A 20,788-nucleotide genomic window follows, 5' to 3' on the forward strand; every position below is an offset into this window, starting at 1 on the left:
GCGCGGCCCCGCAGCCGCCGGGCCCCGCTCTCCCTCCCGCCGCGGGGACGTGACGGGCGGGTTCCCCCGGCTCCGGCACCTGCCGGCGCCGTTCCGCTCCGGGGCTCCGCCAGCCTCGCCCTCCCGGCGCGGCTCCCTCCCGGCGCGGCTGCCCGGACGCCGCCGATGGCCGCCCGCGCCCCGGCCCGCTCCGGCGCCGGCCCCGCCGCGGCCGCTCTGTCCCGCCTACGGCGCTCTCTCTATGGTCGGCGGGGGTGGCCGCTCTGGCCCCTCTAGGCCGCTGACACGGATTCCGGGGCTCGGCCGCGGAAGCGGGCGCCGGGCGAACGCTCCGCCGGCTGCGCGCGCAGCCCGCGCTCCTGGCGCCGAGCACCGCGCCGCGGCCGCCATCGCCAGGGGGTCCCGGCCCCGGCCGCGTCCGGGAACAATAACGCTGTTGTTGGGAGCGCCGGGGGCTGGGCGCCGGGCGAGACCCTTCCCCGCTCCTCCCTCCTCCTCCTCCGCCGCCGCCGCCGCCGCCGCCGCGGGCCCCGCGCCCGGTGCATGGAGAAGCAGGGCAGGATGGACTGCCCCGCGCTGCCCCCGGGCTGGAAGAAGGAAGAGGTGATCCGCAAGTCGGGCCTTAGCGCCGGCAAGAGCGATGTCTACTACTTCAGGTAGGTACCGGCGGGGCCGCCCGGCCCGTGACAGCCCGCTCCCCCGGCGGGACGGGGCCGGCCCGGGCGGGGACCGCCGCCAGCGCTCCTCCGCCTTCCCCCGCGCCCGGCCCCGCAGCCGCCACCTGCTCCCCGAGCTCCCCCCTGTCAGGGCCGGCGCGGAGGGTCGGCGTTGGCGCCGGTCCCGCTCCCCGCTCCCCGCTCCCCTCCCGCCGCCCGCCTGTCAGCGGCCGGTCCCCTCCTGTCGCCCGCCTGTCAGGGAGGCGCCGCTCCCCTCCCGCCGCCGCTCGCCTGCCGGGGGGCGGCCGAGGGGCTCGCTGCGCTCCCGCCGCCCGCCTGTCAGGGGCCGCTGCGAGGATGGGGCCGGTCCCCGCCCGCCTGTCAGAGGGCCGGTGCCCTCCCGCCATGGCCGCCCTGGCAGGGGATGAGGCCGGTGCCCTCCCGCCATGGCCGCCCTGGCAGGGGGTGAGGCCGGTGCCCTCCCGCCGCCTCCTGTCAGGGGCCGCTGGGCGGTGGGGGCCGCTCCCCTCCCGCCGCCGCCCGCCTGGCAGGGGCCGTTGCGGGGACCGGCCCTGACGGCCGCGCTGAGGAGAGCGCCGGGGCCGGGAGAGGAGCGGGCGGGCGGGCGCCTCTCCTCGGGCAGCGCTCCGGGGCGGCCCGGCCCCGCGGGCGGCGGCGGCGGGGATCGGTCGGCCGCCGGCGGCGGCGTGGGGGGCCTCGGGGAGAGGCGGCCGCAGGGCGGGCTGGAGGCCAGGCCCCCCCGCCGGAGCTCCTCCTGCCGCGTGTGCAGGAGCCCCGGGCCGCCCGCCGTGCCCCCGGCTCGGGAGGAGCCGCCGGCTGGCTGTAGCGATGCTCCCTGGGTCCCTGCCTCCAGCGGGCGACTGCCAGGGCCGGCGGCTGGGCAGGCGGGGAGCTGGCAGGGCTCGTACGGGGCCCCTCAGCCCCTCACCCCGGAGCGGGGTGCTCCTGCAGGCTGGCCCCCGACGGCCCTCCCGAGCCTGGCTTTTCGGGAGAGCAGGATCAAAGAGAACCACACCCCCCCCCCCGCATTTAAACTAAATCAGAGTTGCCATGATCCGTACCCAAGACGTCCTACCAAAATAGTTAGGTCATTGGCGGGGGACACACGCACCCCACACTGAATTAATTAGGAAGCTTACCATTAGTAACAACAGTTGAAATTGTAGCAAAGTTAAAAGCATGTGAAAATTGGAGAAGTCTTGCCGCTGCTAAACGTTCTCGTTATTACTGCACAGGTTATAGTAAAACCAAGAGAAGCAACAGCAACCTAATTTTGTTTCACCCTCCCGCTTGCTTTCAGAAACGGAAAAGGTAGTTCTTTTCTCAAGGCAGAAATCAAATAAATTCTGAAGGCTTGCTCTTAGGCCATGCTTCTGTAAGTCCAGCCTGCTGCACAGCAGAGGAAGCTGCCTTCTGCAACGGCTAACCTCTTACCCACAGCACCTCTATTTATAGCTCTATATGCATCTGATGAACCACACCTGAAACCTCTCCCTAACATTGCTCTTTCCGAGCAGGCCTAGCAGTCTCTTTTTTTTTTTTTGGCAAGGAATGGACTCAGTCTTTCTGCTGCCCGGCTGGAGGAGGGAGAAGCCGTGCTTGCTCCCCCTCAGATACCAGCTAATGGAAAAGCCGGTTTCTGTCAGTGTTGAATATATGGCATCATTTGACCCATCACGTGTCGCTGCTAAAGAAAATTAAACGTCTGATGAAAGGATCGCTAGCTGTGGAGGAGGAATGTTGATTTGTCGTGAGCTTTTTGAATGAATCCGATTGAAAACTTTTTTAGACAAGTTCTGGTTTTGTCTTACCGCCTTTGTCTGACTCGCGCTCCCAACCGTCTGCTAATATTGCGGCAGATGATTGGGCAGCATCTGGCATCGCTGTCTGTCTCTCTGCATCTGCCTTCCCTTTCTGCGGTGCTGCCTGGTGAAGCCTGTCTGAACGACTGCGCTTGAGTCTACAATCCGAATCCTCTTTTCTGGATGGGTCCTGGTTTTCTGCAGATAGCTAAACTGAACTTTCTGCCTAGGATTATTCTTTCCAGAATTAAATGCCAGATGTTTCTCAAGCCAGGCAGTCGCTGCTGACTCTGTTGGAATATATTTACCGTAGGAAGCTCAAGTCACTTCAGCTGTTTGTTCAGAATGACCTGTTTTAAAAACCCTTGAGTTTAGCCGTGTGTTTGTCCCATCAGAATATAGGGGTGTCAGTGCTTTATGCAGTACAGGTCCTTAATTAAGCTATGAAAACATGGGGAAAATGCAGTCAGTTCTAGTAGTTCCAGGTTTTAGTTTTTGCTTTGCAAAGAATGACATGTAACCTCATGAAGTTCATTAAGGCGCCTTAGTTAGCTGACTAAAAACCTGAGGTTTGGGTTTTTACGATTTCTTGAGGCTAGAAAAAAACCAAAAGGGATTGAACAAAGCTTCATTTACTGTGACGGTCTAAATAATAATAGTTATTAAGAACAACTCTTGCTGGATTAGTACGTGTTGCAATCTACCTTATTTGCATTTTGAAATTTGCTTGTTTCAGGACTGCTTTATGGTATTTTAACTCGTCACGCTTTAGGAAGATGTGAACCAGTTGCTCAGATAAAGTGAAACGCTTCCAGTAGTTTCTGGCAGGGTGTTTTTTGGCCCTCTTCACATAGATCCAGGAGTCTTCTGACCTTTGTGATTGTCATAAAAAAGCTGTTAAAAGTGGTGGAAGTACTTCACAAATACTATACTAGATCAAAACGCAGCTTTTGAGGTTAGCCCCTTCTGCGTAATGACCTGAGCCTTCATCCTTCAGGTTTTGCCGCTGCCGTTGCCTAAAACCCGGCGAAGAAACTCTTTAACGCAATTTTTGTTGAAGATGCAAGACTGTAATCTGCTCATCACTGACTCCAGAATTCTGTCTTTTTAATGTGGGAAAGTGGTAGGAATAAATGTTTCAAATTTTAGGACGCCTTCCAGCATGGTTAGCAGTGATGCAGAGCTTCTGCCAAACAACCGCAAAATTGAAACTAAAAACTTACCAGGCAACTCATAGCTTAGAGTTTGTTGATTTCACTACAGATTACAGGTTTGGAAAAATAAGTAGTCATTTATGTCTAGAGAAATAACTTCTGTTCAGTAACAGGACTACTTCTGCACAACCAAAGTGAAACAAATAAAAAATGTTTTTATGGCTGCAGGCAGGACTGGCATAGGAAATTTATCTTCTTTTTTTTTTTTTTCTTTCCTCCCTTTTCATTCTGTTATAGCTATGAGGCAGATTTCAGCACTGCTATATTTAAAACAAATGAAAATCTGTTTTGATCCAGTAAGTAGAGCAGGCCAAATACATCCAAAAGAGTTATGTCACTCTCGCTCTGTTGGAAAAAAAAAAAAAAAGAAGAAGAATGTTAATAAGCACTACGTTGTTAAAATATGTAGTTGGGTACAAAGTGGGTTTTGGTTTGTGTGCCTTAGACAGACTAATATTCCCTAAAAGCCTGCATCGTCAGGATTTGGCATGACCACTTCAAGAGCAATACCGCACTTTTTTGGCAACCGTAGGACAATGATGAAAATGTACGTTGCATTTTAAGTTTGTACATCTTCAGAATAAGTCCCTTAAACTTCCAATTGCTTAATTTCCTACAAACAGTCAGAAGAAATAGATCTCCATGTGTGCCTTGATTTGGGGATAGTGGGCTTGCGCAGGTGACACCAGAGGCCTGGCTTGGATTGCAGAATCCTTGTTAATGGTGCTGGGGGGAAATCTAATCCTTCTAGAGCCGAGTCTGAGGGAGGAGAGAATTACTGTATTTAGTAATATAAACTTATTTGATCTAGGGAATAGTGCGTTAAAAATCGTGATACTGAAGGGAGGACAAATGCCAAACCAGCACAGCGTTCTCAGAAAAAAATCCTCGGTTTAGACTTTAATCCCCACAGCCGGGAACTTCCTGGAAGGGTGTACGGGCAATAGGGCCTGGAGCTGGGGTGCGCGTGGTGGCGACTCCAGGTGCTCCGTCTCCAGAGGGAGGAATATTCACGGTGACAATGATACGGCTTAAAGTCACGAAGAAGAAGGTTATGACGGCGCGGAGACAAAGCAGCGTTCTTTTGAATCAGTTTGAGATACATAGCAACTTCCAGGAGTATATGTGATCTTGTCTAGTTTAAGGAAGGCAGGAAGTCTCTGAAGACACCGTCTTGTCCATACTATAAAGTGAACGCTCAACTTACAGCAAAGGCGAGCTGGAAAGTAATTTTTGGTCATCCTCGAGAAGAAGTTGTCCTCTTTCTGAGTGGTTTGTCTGCCTTTGCGACAAAGTCCTTTATAAAGTCCTCCCCGTATCTGCAGAGTGATAATCGGAGAGTGTTCTTTCACTTTGTTTACAGACAGGGTATTACGTTGAAGGCTATACGTCTGATTTTCCTTTTAAATCAAGCTGCTGTGCTTGTATGCACCACATTTCCAATTTGTCGTAACTGTTGTTATCTTATTGTTATCTGAGAAACTGTACCTACACGAAGAGCAATTTTTAAGCGACTCTCCTAGTAGTAACCTATTTATGTAAGGCCTAATACTGCAGTAAACTGGCATCATGATTTTTTTTTAAGTATTATTTATTGAGTGTACTGTGAGGTAGGGGGTGCTGCTGCCCTGTCGAAAGACTCGGTCATGCTTCCAAAGTCCTGCAGAAGTCTGAGTAAAGTGGGAACTTTGAACATGGGTATCTCAGCTTCTGCTTTTTTTACCCCTTCTTTTTGTTGGTAAAATCCCTTTAGTGTATATAACCCCCTAGAGCGTTTACCTGTTGAAAAATGTTTCTTAAACTCTGGCATGAAATTACTTCTTTCATAGCAGCAGCAAGTTAATATTCTGGTTTGATGCATTTGTTCTTCGTGGGAAAAAAGCAAGCAAGAACCACTCTGCTGTTTGCTAGTCGAGATGAAAAAAGCCAAGTAGTTGACACCGCTTTCAGTGGATTCTAATAGGCTGTTAAGTTTAACTACAAAAGCTTTTCCAGTATAGGTGCACCCACGGGGCAAACAGACGTCCCTTTGAAGTTTGTTTTGTGGTTTGACAGTAAGATAAATGCCGGAGAGTTTCCAGTGACGGTAGAATTAGTTTAATTCTGTGCGCTTTTTTTTGGCCCTTTTTTTAATTTTATTTTTAGGGAGACCTTTATCTTTAAAAATGAGCAAGTCGTGACTTCCTGAGTGATGCTCAGTTGTGCTTGTGTTATATGGAGGCTTATTGGTTTCTTGTTTCCAAAGGTAATTAGAGCATAGCACAAGTCCTAATAGCGCGGTCTAAATTTCGAGAATGTACTTCACCTTCTGTGCAAGAAAACACTCGCTGCCATTACCTGCCTGTTAATTTCTTGGTGCTGCTCCTATTGTATCTTTTTTCTGCAGTGCACCCCGGCCTTCGTTGAGGAGAATTTTCGGTTGCCACCTTGTTCTTCTCCTCCCTTCTGAAAGTCTGCACCTTTTCTCCTTCACCGCTCAAAACTCTCCTGCTTTTCTGAACTTAAATGAAAACCAGCACGAGGCCAATGATAATAACAAACAAGTTAGCCCAAGTTTTCTTGTGTAGGCTTTCTCTGATGATCTTTAGGTTTTAGTTTGAATATTTTGGCTGCCTTTTGTTTTGCCTGTTGGAAGGAGAAAGTAAAAAAGAAGTTTAAGTGGAACGGGCGTTATTTTGTATTTCCACGGCTCAAGTACTTGCATTGATCTCTGAAAATGCATGGTAACAGTCTCCCCTACTTAAGTTTGGGGCAGCTGGTTGAACCGTGCTGCCTAATAGGGTCTTAGTATGTAAAATAAATTTATTTTCTTTATAGGGTGAATTCATCCCTGTGCCAAACCATCGTAATGATTATTACGAAGTCATAGTGGTAACTCTGACTTCTTTGTACAAGGGCACCATGAATCAGCCCTCTGTCCCAGCAAAGGAGCTCATCAGGTTGTTTAGAAAACAGAAACGGATTCTGATAAATGAATCCAAAAGATTTCCATAAATAGAAGATCAAATAACAATCTGGAAATTAACCTTTTGCAGTTTATTGGTGTCAATTCCTGTTGGTGATTTAGTGTGGTGGTATAAACTATACGTAGTATTGTGTAAAAAAACATATTTTCGTTGCAAGTGAAGTTAGATACCAAATGCTGAACCCCTTTGAAGGCATGGAAACGTATTATGTTATGCCATTCACGTAGTGACTTCTTTACCGAATCTTTGAACATCTTAGAGTGTGCGTTTGAGCATTTGCCAACAAATCTTTGAGGAAAGCTATCTCCAGCAGTAGAAGAGCAATTTTGATATCGTGGTGAACAAGTCTGTCGCGTTCCCTTCGAGGTCAGCTACCTGGGAGGCTTTAGTCAGCAGCTCTCCAGTGTTAGGTTCCCTTGAAGGGAAGATCAAACAACTGTGGGATTTCTGTGGTCTTACTTACGATTGCACTGTGAAATGCTCGGATATATTTTCAATCTCCTTTACTTTCCTGGGCTTTGTTCCCAACCTGTGGAGGGGAGCGATTGGTAGAAATACTTTGCCTTGCTCTACCTCTGTTAGGTAGCCAGATTAAGGTGTCTTTAATCTGAGTTGCCTTTTCCATTTCGCATTTTTCTTCCTCTTCATGGGTGTGTGGCTCTAGGTCAGACTACAGCCTGCCAGATGGGATCCGGAGAAAACGGGAACCGTGCGGCTGTTGGCCACCTTGGGATAGGTGACGTGACTGATCGGTTTAGACTGACCCTGCAGTGCTGTAGGAGAGGGTGTAAATAAATACTAAATTAAGGGAATGAACTGTAGTTTGAATAGCCATGAGATCACACCTTCTCTTTCTTCAGTTTCTTCTCATTTCAACCACTGCTGCAAAACTGTGAAGCTGGAGCTGCTTTGAAAAGCCAGACATTTTCAACTTGGAGAAGGCAGCCTGTTTTCCCTGTTATCATCTGCTGTTGGAGCATCTAGCTTGCTGTGGTTGACGTTCTCCTCAAAAATCTGTTTGATGGGGAGGGCCAGCAAGCAAAAACTTTAAAAAAAAAAAAAAAAAAAAAAAAAAGGAAGTTTGCCAAAATGTTTTTGAAAGCAACCGAACCCAGAAATGTCTGCCAAGAAGATCAGTGTTTTAATAAGCCACGCTACTGTCTTGCCCGTAAGCTTGCTGTGCATTTTGAACTGGGGAAGGGGGGCAGATAGGCGAGTTATCGAGGAGGTTTTGCTCTGCGATCAAATTCAAGGTAACTTCCTTGTACGTTAATTAGCTGGCTCTGCCGCTTCACAGGAAACATCTGAAAAGTGGGGTTTTTTTAATAAAGTTCCTTGCGAGCTCATTATATAACATAATGACCTCCAGCCCGCTGAGAACTTCAATTTGTGCAGTATGTGAATTTGCACAAGCGTATAGCTGGAGGTGAAGGGCTGTGTTCTTCATTTAATCTTGGATAAAGTCATTTGAGCCTTGATAGTATCACTGAAAGAATAGTTTGGAGATGTTGCTGCACGTCACCTCTTCTGAGGTGTGCTGTTTTTTGGTAACCGGCTGTGTCGGAGAACGTTGTACGGTGTTTAATTTGACAGGATAAAGTGCTGATCCACATGTCAGCTATGGTAGAACTAAGTCAGGTGCACTAAATGTAATATTCCTCTGTGGGAAAAAAAAACAAACCAGAAACTTCTAATTGAAGTTAACACATTTTTTAAAAAGCTTTAGAAAGTTAACTGTCTTTAGGTAAGGCTAAATATTTGTAACTCTTTTAGTTAGTGCTTATAAAAGTAACAGTGTTACACCAATCTGCTGTTGAAATTGGATGTGGAGATATTCCTGTGTAATCCCACATTGATCTTGCAATCCTAAATTGTCTCAGTGTTGGGTCGCGCTGCAATTTAGTCGGAGCAGAGGCTCCGCTATGTCACAGCACCCTGAAAGAGCGCTTTCACTTGCTGCTTCTTGCATGAAAGAAGTCAGTGTAAAATTAAGGAATGTGCAGAACATGTGGATGAGGGCAAATTTTACTGGTTTCGCCCATATCTGTGTCACATTTCCTTAAAATAATGTAGTGGTCCACGCTTCTGACTGTTGCAGCAGTTGAAATTTTAGAGTATGTGAACTCAGAGCAATGCATTTTAAAAATCCTCTTCAGCAAGTGTGACTTCGAAGTCTGAGTTTCCTTCAAGGTCCCTTTCGGTTTGACTTCTGCGATATCTCCGGAGTATCATCCAGAGTGCCTTCTCAGAGAGAAGAAAGTGCTTACTTCTCCTTCTGCCTTTCTTTTCTACTCAAAACTACGTTTGAACTTAAACTTGGTTTTAACACCTTTAGAAAAAAAAAAAAAAAGAACATGCTGTTTCTTAGTTTCAACCAAGATGTGTAAGTAGCAGGCTTTTATGTAGACGTACTGGTTTAAATAGGTTCTATAACCTCACTCTTTTCCATTAGTGCATACTAATTATTTAATAGATGTTCAAATAAAGCCTCTGCAAATAAGCCTTTTATTTGACTTTTACCTCATGGAGCTTTCTCTGCAGGTAAGAGAAAGCTTTGCAGCAGGAGCAGGTTAGAGATTGAAGATAATCTGGGAATGATTCAGAAATTAAGGTATTACTTTAGTGATTTGACAGCCTGCACTTTGAGGGTAGAAAATGGAAACAACTACAGGACTGGCAGTGAAAAAAAAGGGAATATATGTGAAAACTAATCTAGGTGGGGTGGAAATAAAGTTTGGAGTTTATTCAATTCCTTCCAGCTCGTGTATTCATCTCTCTCTTAGAACAGGGGGAAGGTCTGACATATGAACTGACGAGTCTGGAGGGCGTTAGAAAAAATTGCAGCCTTGAAACTGAATGGAAGGCCAGTGGGTATTTTGTTTGCCAGCTCCTGAGGTTGAACCAGAAGGCTTACGGAGCATGTACTTTCTCCGGTATTTTGACATCATATGAATTTGTTGAAACTCTGAAATGAAGAGCAATTAAGGATAGGGGCTTTTGTGGAAAACGGAATGAAATGAAATGTAGTTTCCTAGTAGAATTCACTAGATTTTAGAGTTTGTGCCAAAATAATGTTCTGAAGTAAGCAGAAGGAATGCTACTCAGTCTGTCGGACTTCAGTGAACTGCGCTTTCAATTGTGTGTCCTTAGGTTTCACTGAAGCTGGAGAACAGAAAATGCTACAGGTTTTGTAAGATGGTTAAGATAGGGGGTAAAGAGGAGACAAATAATAGGTTATGATAAAACATGGGCTTCTTGGTTGTCGTAAGCTACTAATGGAGTTGCATGGATGATATTCTTGGCACCAGTCTGTTATTAACGTCTGTTAATTTGGATGCGCAAGCGGCGTGCGCTGGTTCATACCTGGGACATCATCAGAACAAGTGAGGATCAGAAAATAAGCAGGAGAAATTGGGTGACCTCGAAGATAAGGGGATGATTCAGGATGACAATAAGGAATAGAAGACTATGCCCTTAAGGACTAAGAAGAAGAATTTCTGCTTTTTGTCAGAGAGGGCAGATGGTTGGTTCACCGCTTGGAAGGAAGAGACACATTGACAACAATATGAATGTAGTGGGATGCAGAGGAGCGACACATTTCTGCGGGGACGGGGAGGTACTGGGGTCCCCGAGTGCCGGCTGGAGGCAGCAACATCTGGAAAAGGAGCAGGACGATGAGAATGCATGGCGGAATAAGGGAAATGTAAAAAAAGTCCAGAATTAGTACGTGACTGAAGTGGGAAGCAAAGCTAAGGTGGACGGATTCCTCTCTGCCGGCCTCTTTTGTTTGCTCTTGTCATGTCAGGTCAAGGACAGACGGAGCAAGTCTACCATCCTTCACACCAGCGTGGGAAAACATGGAAGCAAAAGCTATGGGACAGAATGTCAAACACTTTTTACTAAAAAAAATGCCTATTTTCAGTTGCTTCTTTTTTGTCTTGGATTATTTTTTAATTTTTATATATATATATTTTTAATCTCAGCACAAAAATGCAGTTGTTAACGCTGAAATTAAGGTGAAACGAGGTATTTTGCTGATGGATTGCAGTCTGTCCCTGCTAAGAGTTTCACCGTTAACTTAAATGGTAGCTTTTGTGCTGTGGATTGAAACAGCCTTGAATACCAGCCCTGCCGATGATCCATGCGATACTAATATGAAATATTGGATCATTGATTTGATTTGCTTTTGGATTACTGAACAAAACAAACAAACAAAGACACCCCCCAAAATGGTAGATGTGTAAATAATAGAATTTAGGAATGTTGGATGCATTTATGAAGTTTGCTGTTATTTGTGAAATCTGTTTTCGGAGTTCTACAGGAAGAATTTTTAGTGAAGCTGGGCTGATAACTGCTCACTGCTGGAATTTTGGAGACCTCTGAGGCGTACGTGAAGCAGTTCTCTCCAAGGAACCTGAAGAGGAAAGCTCGTAAAAAGAGTGCTGTCTTGATGACGCAGTCCGTTAGCTTCTTACAGAAGGTGGTGAGATGGGAAAAATGAAAGACAGCATGCTTCATCTTCGGTACCAAAATTAGGATATAATAGAAGAAGGTGTAGGATGTCAAGGTTCTCTGTCCTTTTAGTAGTTACTTAGCTATGGATTAAAATGACCGAGTATATACAGGTTTTAATTTTTAAGAAAAGTGTCTGGAACAGAGAATATTAACGCCAACTTCAGGTTTGCTTATAGGCATTGTTTTCTTTCATTCAGTGTTTTATGTTCGTTAGGAAAGCTGGGAAAGCAATTCCTAACAGGAGGCCTTATTCAGTAAATTCAGTCCTTCCAGTCTGTTAGGAAACAGGGACATTTAGCTAGGCAGCCAGCCATTCTTGAGAAGGTTTTATCCTGAACTTTTCCTACAGGTGCCTGAATAGGAAGGAAAGACAAAGGGTCAGATTATTTTAACAGCACATTTACTTGCCGCGCGAAAGACTTGCTCCGTCTCTGACCTTCAGTGCAGAATTCTTCCTACTGTTAACAAGCCAGGGTGTTAATCTCCACTATCTAAAATAAAACGGGCGTTGTGTTTAGTTTGGCTTATAGCGCAGCTTCAATTCTTGGTTTACGAGAAGGAGAAAAGAGTTTTGTGGCGGGGTGTGTGTGTGTACGTATGTGTGGTGGGTTTTTTTTCCCCTCCCACACCCATCCTTGAGGAGGTTAGCTTTAGATTGTGATCTGTTTTAAGTCTTTTTCTCCCACCCTTTACCTCTTGTTAATTATGTCTTTCCATATTTCTGGATTCATTTAAATGACTTTGAAAAATGTTTGGCTTAATTAGCTTTTTTCCCTGGAATTCAATACGTATCCTTCCATGGGGAAGTTCTTGCCTCAAGGTGTTTTTAAGTGAGAAAAAAAAAATAATTTGAAAAGTGAAGAAAACAAAAATCTTCAGTAGTTTTCCGCAGAAAGGAAGTGGCGTGAAAAACTCTCTGAGCTCAGTTAACCTTTTGGGTTTCAGCAGTGGGAAGATTTCGACACTTGGCTTGTTTCGCGGGATAGAAATTTGCGTTAGGCCAAGGGACCGTTGGCTTCACGTGACGGGTATTTAGCCATTTTCAGGGCTGTCTATACTGAGAGGCTATCACAAACTGGTGTTGCAGCCTGAGTTTCCCATAGCAATTCTTGATACTTGATTATCTGCCGAGCTTTTAAGGCTGGAGGCAGCACCGTTGTCCCTTAGCGTGAAAAGAACGTATAGAGCTTCGTGTCAGTAAGGTGCGTATTAGCGGTGACTTGCACGCAGGGCATGCAGACCGGTTAGTAAGCATACACGAAGCCCTGGTGACGTTGGTGAAAATATTCGTGGGTTAAATGTATATTTAGTGCAGCCAGTGTGTGCACAACATGTGTGACTGTGTTCGGGACGCTTGAGAACGAAGTAGAGATGAGGGGATAGAAAGTTCTGGGATGTAAAGATTGGTTGACATACGGCTTCCCTAGGATAACTGGGAATTGGATATTTGCTGATGTCACTCAAAAACGTCAGATGGGACTTTGGGGTAATAATAATTCCATAATTCCAAATGAATTCTAGTGTAAATAACTGCCCTAGAACTGATTTCATTTGTTATGGTGGGATCTATATACACAATTGCAGCTTCGGACCTGTTTCCTACTCTGCATCATCTTGCTTGCTGCTTGCTTGCTTGTTGCTCAGTTGCTTATCTGGCTTTGCTCACCAGTCTCAGTGGCTGAATAGCTAAGAGATGTCACGGCACCTCGAATCCTAGTTCTGTGCATCTGCGTAACGCCCCGCTGTTCGAGAGCTGAGAAGGGTTGCTGTTGAGTCTAGGTTGGCCTTAGCTAGCCATCAGTTTAAACCTTGGTCTTTACATTTGTGCAGAGAGGGTCCCGCACTTGGCCACAGGCCGACATTTCCACTCGTTACACTGGAGTTTGGTTTAGCTGTATGCTAACCCAGCTTCCCACGGTGCAGCGTACCCTAGCGTCCAACAGCCCGCCATAAATGAAATCCTGCGCAAAGGATGGGAGCGGATATGCGGAGGTTGGGCAGGTATACCATCGCTAACCAACACATCAATGAACATGCCACATGGAATAAAGATAACGGAAACTTTTTAGATGTTTAACAAGGTATAAAACCTGTTATAAGAAGTCAAGGTTGTATCCTCTTGTACAACAAAACATACTAAAGTGTTTTCTTCTTTTTAGTCCAAGTGGTAAGAAGTTCAGAAGCAAGCCTCAGTTGGCAAGATACCTGGGAAACACTGTTGATCTCAGCAGTTTTGACTTCAGAACGGGAAAGATGATGCCCAGTAAATTGCAGAAGAACAAACAGAGACTAAGGAATGATTCTCTCAATCAAAATAAGGTTTGTTAGTAAATACTGTGTTTAAGGATATCCTAAGAATTTCCTTTCCTGTAGTTCATTTAGCAATTTCTTTTCTGCTTAAAGCAGTCCGCTTCTAAGATGTACGTGTATGTTTAATTTTTAGTAGTGGTAGAGACGTAACGTTATAAATAGAAGGAATACTCTGCTACTACCAAGAAAATATCAAGGTGAGGTTAAGCATGAATCAAAAGTTTGAGTAATTCAGGAGCTGGCTTGGGACTAAGAACCTCAGTGCTAGTCATCTACCTGAATGATATTCTTCTAAATGGGAAGAGTTAGGACTGTTGACACCAAGAGATTCTCCTGTGCAAGGCTTCAAATTGCTATGTTCATCTTCCTGTTCTGAGATGAAATAGTTCACATTTTTAACGTGTGCAATATGTGCCAGGAAGCTTGTTTTCTGAGGCAAATGTATTTATCTGTACAAATCTGGATGTCTCCGTACAGCTACGTAGCTTAACAAGGCCAGGTGTTTTTCTGTTTAAGATTGGGCCTTTCTCGATTGATCTGATTGTTCTCGTGTTGCCTGTTTCTTTTTGCTCAACAGTGAATACTGAAGAAAATGTGTATCGTAGATTAAAAATAAAAGGCTGAAGCATACAGAAGTGAAACAACTGCTGTAACACAGAGGGACATGACAAATAACTTTAGCTGACTCTCAGATAATATGTTCCTGGACAGACTTTAGAAACCTCATACAACAGTTTGAAAGGATTTCTGTAACAACCTGCAATGTTTTCTTTTTAAAGTGTTTTATTCTTCAGGATTTCATAACTTACAGTAGTGTATGCAAATAACCTAACAAGTTAGAGCTATGTCTTGTGCACTGATGTTGTTTGTCATTTGTCGTTTGTAATGCGTGAACCACACATTTCGTGCTGATTTCTTTTTATTTAAAGCATGTGTTCAAATTATTTAATGTTTTCTTCCCACAGACATGAGGCTTTCAAGGAATATAACATTTGAGGGTAGTCCAAGGAAAGGTTTTGGTTAGGCTTTTTGCGTGAGCAGAAGTTACAAAATTTGGTATCTAAAATCTAGATGAGTCTGTGCTCACTTTGTATTCCTGTGGTCTTAGATTACTGGAGTCTTGCTCGCAGTAGCTCTGTTAAATACAATACACTAATAAATAACATTTATTATTTCTAAGTGACTGAATCTGTAACTCAGGAGCTTTCAAGAATTTCTGCAGCGTTCCTGAGACAGTTAAAAATGAGATCTCAACTTATTCCTGAATTTTATGTTTTGTTCCCCAGACGCTGAGAGAGATTGGTTGTAGTTGTCTTCTAGTCCGCCTCGCAGCTGTGCTGCTGGGGGGCCGTAAAAGACAGACTTGCACAGGCAAGTTTGTGTATCAACTTGCTCCTATTTTATGGGTTGTTTGTTTTTGCACAAACAATTTACCACAAAGATTCTAAATTCTTTGGCTCCCTTTATGTTTCAAGAAGGAATATCAAAATATACTTGAGTCGTCTTCCTCGGACGTGTCTAGGCAGTGAGATTTCTGCAGCTGGTGGATGGAAATGCCGTCTTGCCATACGTCTAACTGTTGAGATTCTCATCGTTAGCGGACTAGAACTCAACGTCAAGCCCGACATACTAATGCCACCTGGCTTAAAATGGAACTGAGGATAGTATATGCTAATGAATGCTCTTCATTTTGTGATGTTAACGTACAACGGCGTCAATGACACGGAAGTATTCTTCTAGCAAAATACTTATCTCCAGTCTTAGCATTGCGCGTTCTCACTGACCTTTCAGTATTGGCAATAAAGGCATATATGTGGTAGGTTTATTTACCGTAGAGCTGCAGGAGGAGTTTTGCTTCAACCTATACTAATCTTGCCGTTGTTTTCTGTATAACCATTTTTATATTTCACTTGCAAATTGAGTTACTTGATTTATTTGAAGTGCTTTTGAAGAGACAATGAAATGAGGAATACAATTGAATATGAATCCAGTAGATACAGCATACTGCTGTGCTTATCAAAATATGCTTATCAATTCTTTCTGTTGAAAAGCAACGTAATAGAGACTACTGGTTAAACGGGCTGGCTGGTTATAAGTGACTTCTTAGGTTAAAGGATTTGAAAGGCCTGGAAATACATTGTTTTTAAAATGTATTTTTAAATTTTAATTTTTAAAATGTCTGGGGCACATTGATGCTTCTGGAAGTACGTGTCTTTGGAAAGGCTGCGGACTGAAATCCTTTTGGAAACTGTTGTTTAGGAGTATAAAATACTCCTAATATATACTATATAATACTCCTAATGAGTGAAAATGAGCAGGGAACATTGATGTTTCTGCTAGCTGATACAGAGCAGGAAGAGATTTGGTTTTGTGATAGTAGTCAAGCAATGTAAAAGCCCACAGTACGTCTGTGTTTTTGAAGGCTGAAGTTTTGTAGGTGTGCTTAAAACTGAATATCGTGAGCTTAATTGCCATCTGAAATGAAGTCATCTGTGTCTCTAACCATTTGAAATATGTAGATAGCGTCTTCCATCCGGGAAGCTCAGAAGACCTTTCTGTTCTTCAGGAGAGGTGTTGGTTGTAGGGATCTTTGTTACTTATTTCTATTAGGATGTCCTGGAAGCTTTTTCCTTTGTCACGAGTAAATCTTACGTATGGCTGGCTTACGATTTGTGGTGAAAAAGAGTTTCTCTGACTATCAGTCGCTTCCTGTTCACGTGTGATCATTACTTTCCCTGTCCGTCTGAAGATCTGCAGGTGCTGGAGATGGGTGAGCTTAGCAAGTTTCTGTAGTAAAGAGTTTATTTCTGTTGTTCAAAACTCAGTGCCGCAAAGGAGAGACTTTATTTAGGATGAGAGCAGAAAGCCTAGATGTGACTATGATTAGAAAGGAAATAAAGTAGGAAAGTAGTAAGATTATAATTACAGTACTTAGGAATTGATCTGTTCTTAGTTTAAACAGTTTATCCTAATGCCCACCTTCTAGTATGTAGCCTTGATATAAAGTATATGGGACATCTAGCCCTTGAGCCTGTATTTCCTGCATAGTTTGTAATTCATCAGGGTTTCGCTTTCGTTCTGGGGGCCATATCATTAACGGAGCTGAATTTTCTTCATTTCTCACGCTGCCTGAAGAAATCTCCCTTTTTATTTTTCGAAGTTTAAGGGATTTATTTTTTAACTTCTCTTTAAGTCACGTTACCGGCCAAAAGGAACCTGTAAATAATTTTCATGAACTCGAAACAAAGACCTTTCTTCTAGAAAAGTTTGCCAAACCAGATTTATCCCCCATATGGCAGATGGCTCTGTAATATTATTGGGTTTGTCAGTTTTAATAGCTATTTTACCGCTAATACTGATGCCAGTGCACAGAACGCCCTGAGGGCATGGCCTTCAAAGCTTCAAATACTACTTTGAACTTGATGTCACAAGATCAGGGAACGAGAAGCTTGTAGGATAGGCAAGGTCTATCAAGGTTCTGGTGTGAATTAAGTTACGTGGTGTGAGGAAAATTCATTGTCAAAATACTTTGTGCAAATTTAAGTAGATGCGATTACTGTCTAGCTCTGGTTGGTGATTCTGTGCTCATCAGAGATGCTTTAATTATATATGAAAATATATATAGGAAAAAGTCTAACATTAGACTTACTATTGTCATCAGCAGTGGGGAAAAAAAAAAGAGAGCCCGTAACCAGTGTCCACCATGCCAAGCCTGTGCTGAAAGCAATGACCAAAGTAGCTGGAAGTATTTTTCTAGTGGACTGGGACTACCTGGGTGAAACTTTTAGAATTTAAAATTAGGAGAAGACTGATGTCTAGATTTATTTATAAGCTTAGATTCTCACTTTTGCTTTGTATGAAAAGGTCTTAATGACTTCTGTGCTGACTGAATGGTCATTTCTCTGGTTGGTTCAAACTGTGAAGTGTAATCAGGCAGAAGTACCCGTGCCCTGTTGCCGTTTGCTCTGGCCATGGAAACCCTGGTCCCAGTTAGACGAGAATCAGCAGCGTGTTAGGGATGGAGCTGAAGATGCGCTGCTCTTCCCATTTGAAAGCAGTAATATTGCAAGACGTGGAGACGGGTTAGTTTCTGGCTGTAAGTTTATAAACCAGAAATGATAGGTGCCTGAATTTCTGAGGAAAACTTCCATTGGAATTTGGGGGTTTAGCCTTGTAATACTTTAATGAGTTAACTGCTCCCTGGAGATGATGAAGAAAGGGGACCTGTAAAATAACAAGGTGTATTTAAAGGAGTGGTAGGGATAGAGACCGGTGATCAGAATCGCTTCCATTGAAACAAACACATTTCTGGAACTCTTTCAGAATTCACCTGTATGTTCTAGCGTATTTCTTCTGTTGGTCTGGAAAACTGGTTTGGTTCTTATGAGAGGGTGAGCAAATCAATATTAAGCAAGGATCCCCCGAATGCTACAGTGCTAAATAAATGAGTGTATGAATTGAGTCAGACTGTTGAATAGCTAAGAAAATGCATACTGCTCTTGATAAATCACCTTCTTTGCCATCTGCATGAAAAATTGAGGCCTGAAATTTTAAAACTATCCCCTCATTTAGATTATGTTGAGATGCCTGGATAAATATGAAGCGTCATTCTGTTGCTCCTTCCTGTCAGTTACATTCCTTGGAATTACATGGAGGAATTCCTCATTTTTTCTGCCAGGAAGGATCTAACAGTGCCGTGTCATCCTGGAGAGGCTACAGAAGGAGGCTCCCCTTGCTTCTCCCCGCACCCAACAGATGAATCAAATAGTTGGATAGGAGCAGCCAATACAATAACCGTTGTAGTGTGTAAGGATGTACTTTGGGATTAAGTGGCTTGCCCGTAGAATGGTCTTCATAATGAAAATTACTTTCTGTGGAGTGCAGAGATGATATTCTCTTTATTGCTAGTTTCTAGGTTATGCAGTGTACACGTATAGGAAGAATGACTTCACGCTCCCTTTCCCATCAGCCATCCACCTTGCCCTAACAGAGGTATGCTAAAATACAGGGCATTCTGGCGATGGAGGAACTACCCTGTCAGATTGCTCCAGCAAAGCTCTAAAAGAGGGATACGTACTTTTAAAATAAGAATTTAATCTGAGACAGATGCAGCAAAGAGAAGGCTTATTGCTTAATAAGCCTAACCCGCTCGCCATATTTTTAATTTCATTTTTATACAGATTATTACAGAATATCCGTAGTCAGTATTTTAACTTTCATCACCTGGAATTCCAGAATGTTCAGCTTAGGAACGAACGGTTTTTAAACAAGCACGTGCTCTCTGGTTCCTAACAGAGCCTCTTTTACGAAGTCGTGTAGTCCAGACTCTGTCATCTAAATATGGAGGATTGGCAGATTGAGATTTCATTCCCATTTCTAAGCCCAAGAGATTGCTTTTTGTCACAGAATTTGGAGTCTAAGTAAATCCTAATGAAAAACTCTTTTAACATGATCCTTGGATGGAGTCTGATGTTGGTGCTCATTGTGTAACTTCTGAGCTACGATCTCACAGCTAATTATAAAACTTCTGAGATCTGAAATATTACATAGTAACTTATTTTTCTTCCTTTTAAATGAGTAGAAGTAAACTTGCAAAAAGCAAAAGCCTAATCATTTTTCTTTATTGGAAACCAGATATGGCTATTAATGTGTTAAAGTGCTTAGCACTGGCCTGCAAAATAGGGAACATGCTTTTTGATACACGTTCGTTGGGAAAATATGTATCATGGGATATTTATTTTCAGTGTCTGTCTTGTGTGGATATAATCACATGTCTTCTCAGTCGCACCCTTGTATCCCTGGGGGGGAAAAAAAAGGGAGGATTATTTCAGTTGTTAAGAAAGTATGTCTTCAGGACTTGGAGGAAATGGGATTACAAACAAAAAGCTGTAAGGTGCCGTTCTGTTGGCACAGCACTTCAAACTGGCAGTCTGCTTTTGGATAGAGAGACGGATTTAGAAAAGCTGGAATGGTGTGCAGCTGATGCTACATCTTTTTCTTTCTTTATCAATCTTGGGGGTTGTGGGAGAATTCCATTCCCCCACCCCAAATACTTGTGGGGTTGTTGCTACGGAGAGGGGTTCGGGCACTCCAAGGGCCTAGGGGTTTGATGTGTGACGAGATATTATTGGTGAAGTTGTATCTGATGCCTGGGAATCGTCAGTTCACAAACCTGATAAAAACTAGCTTTGCCAAAAGGCTTTGTTAAAGTTGATACAGCTTTAATTTCATTCCAGCATAAATGACGGCGCTTCATTAAGAATCGTTTGATATAGGAATTGCTTAGGAAATTTGTGACCAAAGTTATGTAGGAAGTTGTTGTTCTTTAAGACCTGGAACTCTAGAATAAACTGTTGGCTACAACCATATTTTCATGAAGCTTTGGAGGTTTCCTTTTGCCATCTGATGGTGAAGCTCTCTTTTTTCAGAATGCAAGTCACTTGCACAATTAACTTACGTACTTTAACGAAAGAAAAGATGGACTTTCAAGGAGTTTGAGTCTTCCCAAGGAGGTGAAAATGTGTGGCACCAGTTCAGTGGTACATTTTTTTTTTTCTTTAAAATGGATGACTGCAAAGGTTACTTAAGTACAGCATTTAAGGGAAATCTTTACTCCAAAAAAAGACTCCTTCTTTTGCACATCAGTAGAAGAGGATGAATCCAATGTTAATTTGTGTAATTTTTCTGTATAATTTTTGTTAATCCACTTTTTTTCTTTTTCTAACAGGGAAAACCAGACTTAAATACAACTTTACCAATCAGACAAACTGCATCAATTTTCAAACAACCAGTCACCAAAGTTACCAATCATCCTAGTAACAAAGTAAGATCTGATCCCCAGCGAGTGACGGAGCAGCCCCGACAGGTAAGAATTAGCCCGTTTCCATTGTTACTGCTCAAAAAGTTGAAACAAGCTGAAAATGTGCTTGTTTTCAGCCGTGCTTCAGTTACTGATGAGAATTCCTATCTTGACGGTGTGTAATACGTACAATTTTTAAAAAAATACGGAAATAACCGTTCATATGGAGATTAATTTTTCTTAATCCAAAACTTCATTCATATTTGATTACCATATTCCTCTTGAAATTCAGATATATGCTGTAACTGTCACAATTCGACATCAAATATAAAAAACAAGTGGTGCAGCTTCTTAATAGAAGTTTCTAAAATACACAGTTATCATCAAGAAGTAATATCTCTCTTCTGTATAAAAGAACTTTGTGGAAAATCAAGAAAAAGTTGTATTTTAAATCCCTCTTTTTCACTTTAATACTACTTTAAATACAAAACACAGTAACAAACTC

General features: G+C 43.6%; 1 protein-coding gene across 1 annotated transcript in view; it reads left to right on the top strand.

Annotated features, from left to right (window-relative positions):
• The first annotated feature begins 378 nt into the window (after positions 1–378).
• The window catches only part of MBD2 (methyl-CpG binding domain protein 2), a 41,249-nt gene continuing 20,839 nt past the window's right edge, over positions 379–20,788 (top strand). The window contains exons 1-3 of the mRNA XM_082336846.1: positions 379–656; positions 13,334–13,493; positions 20,212–20,349. Of these exons, the coding sequence (XP_082192972.1) occupies positions 544–656; positions 13,334–13,493; positions 20,212–20,349 (411 nt within the window). The 5' untranslated portion in view covers positions 379–543. The remainder of the gene's footprint in view (positions 657–13,333; positions 13,494–20,211; positions 20,350–20,788) is intronic.

Source organism: Platalea leucorodia (genome assembly GCF_965183815.1).
Source record: "Platalea leucorodia genome assembly, chromosome: Z".
NCBI lineage: Eukaryota > Metazoa > Chordata > Aves > Pelecaniformes > Threskiornithidae > Platalea > Platalea leucorodia.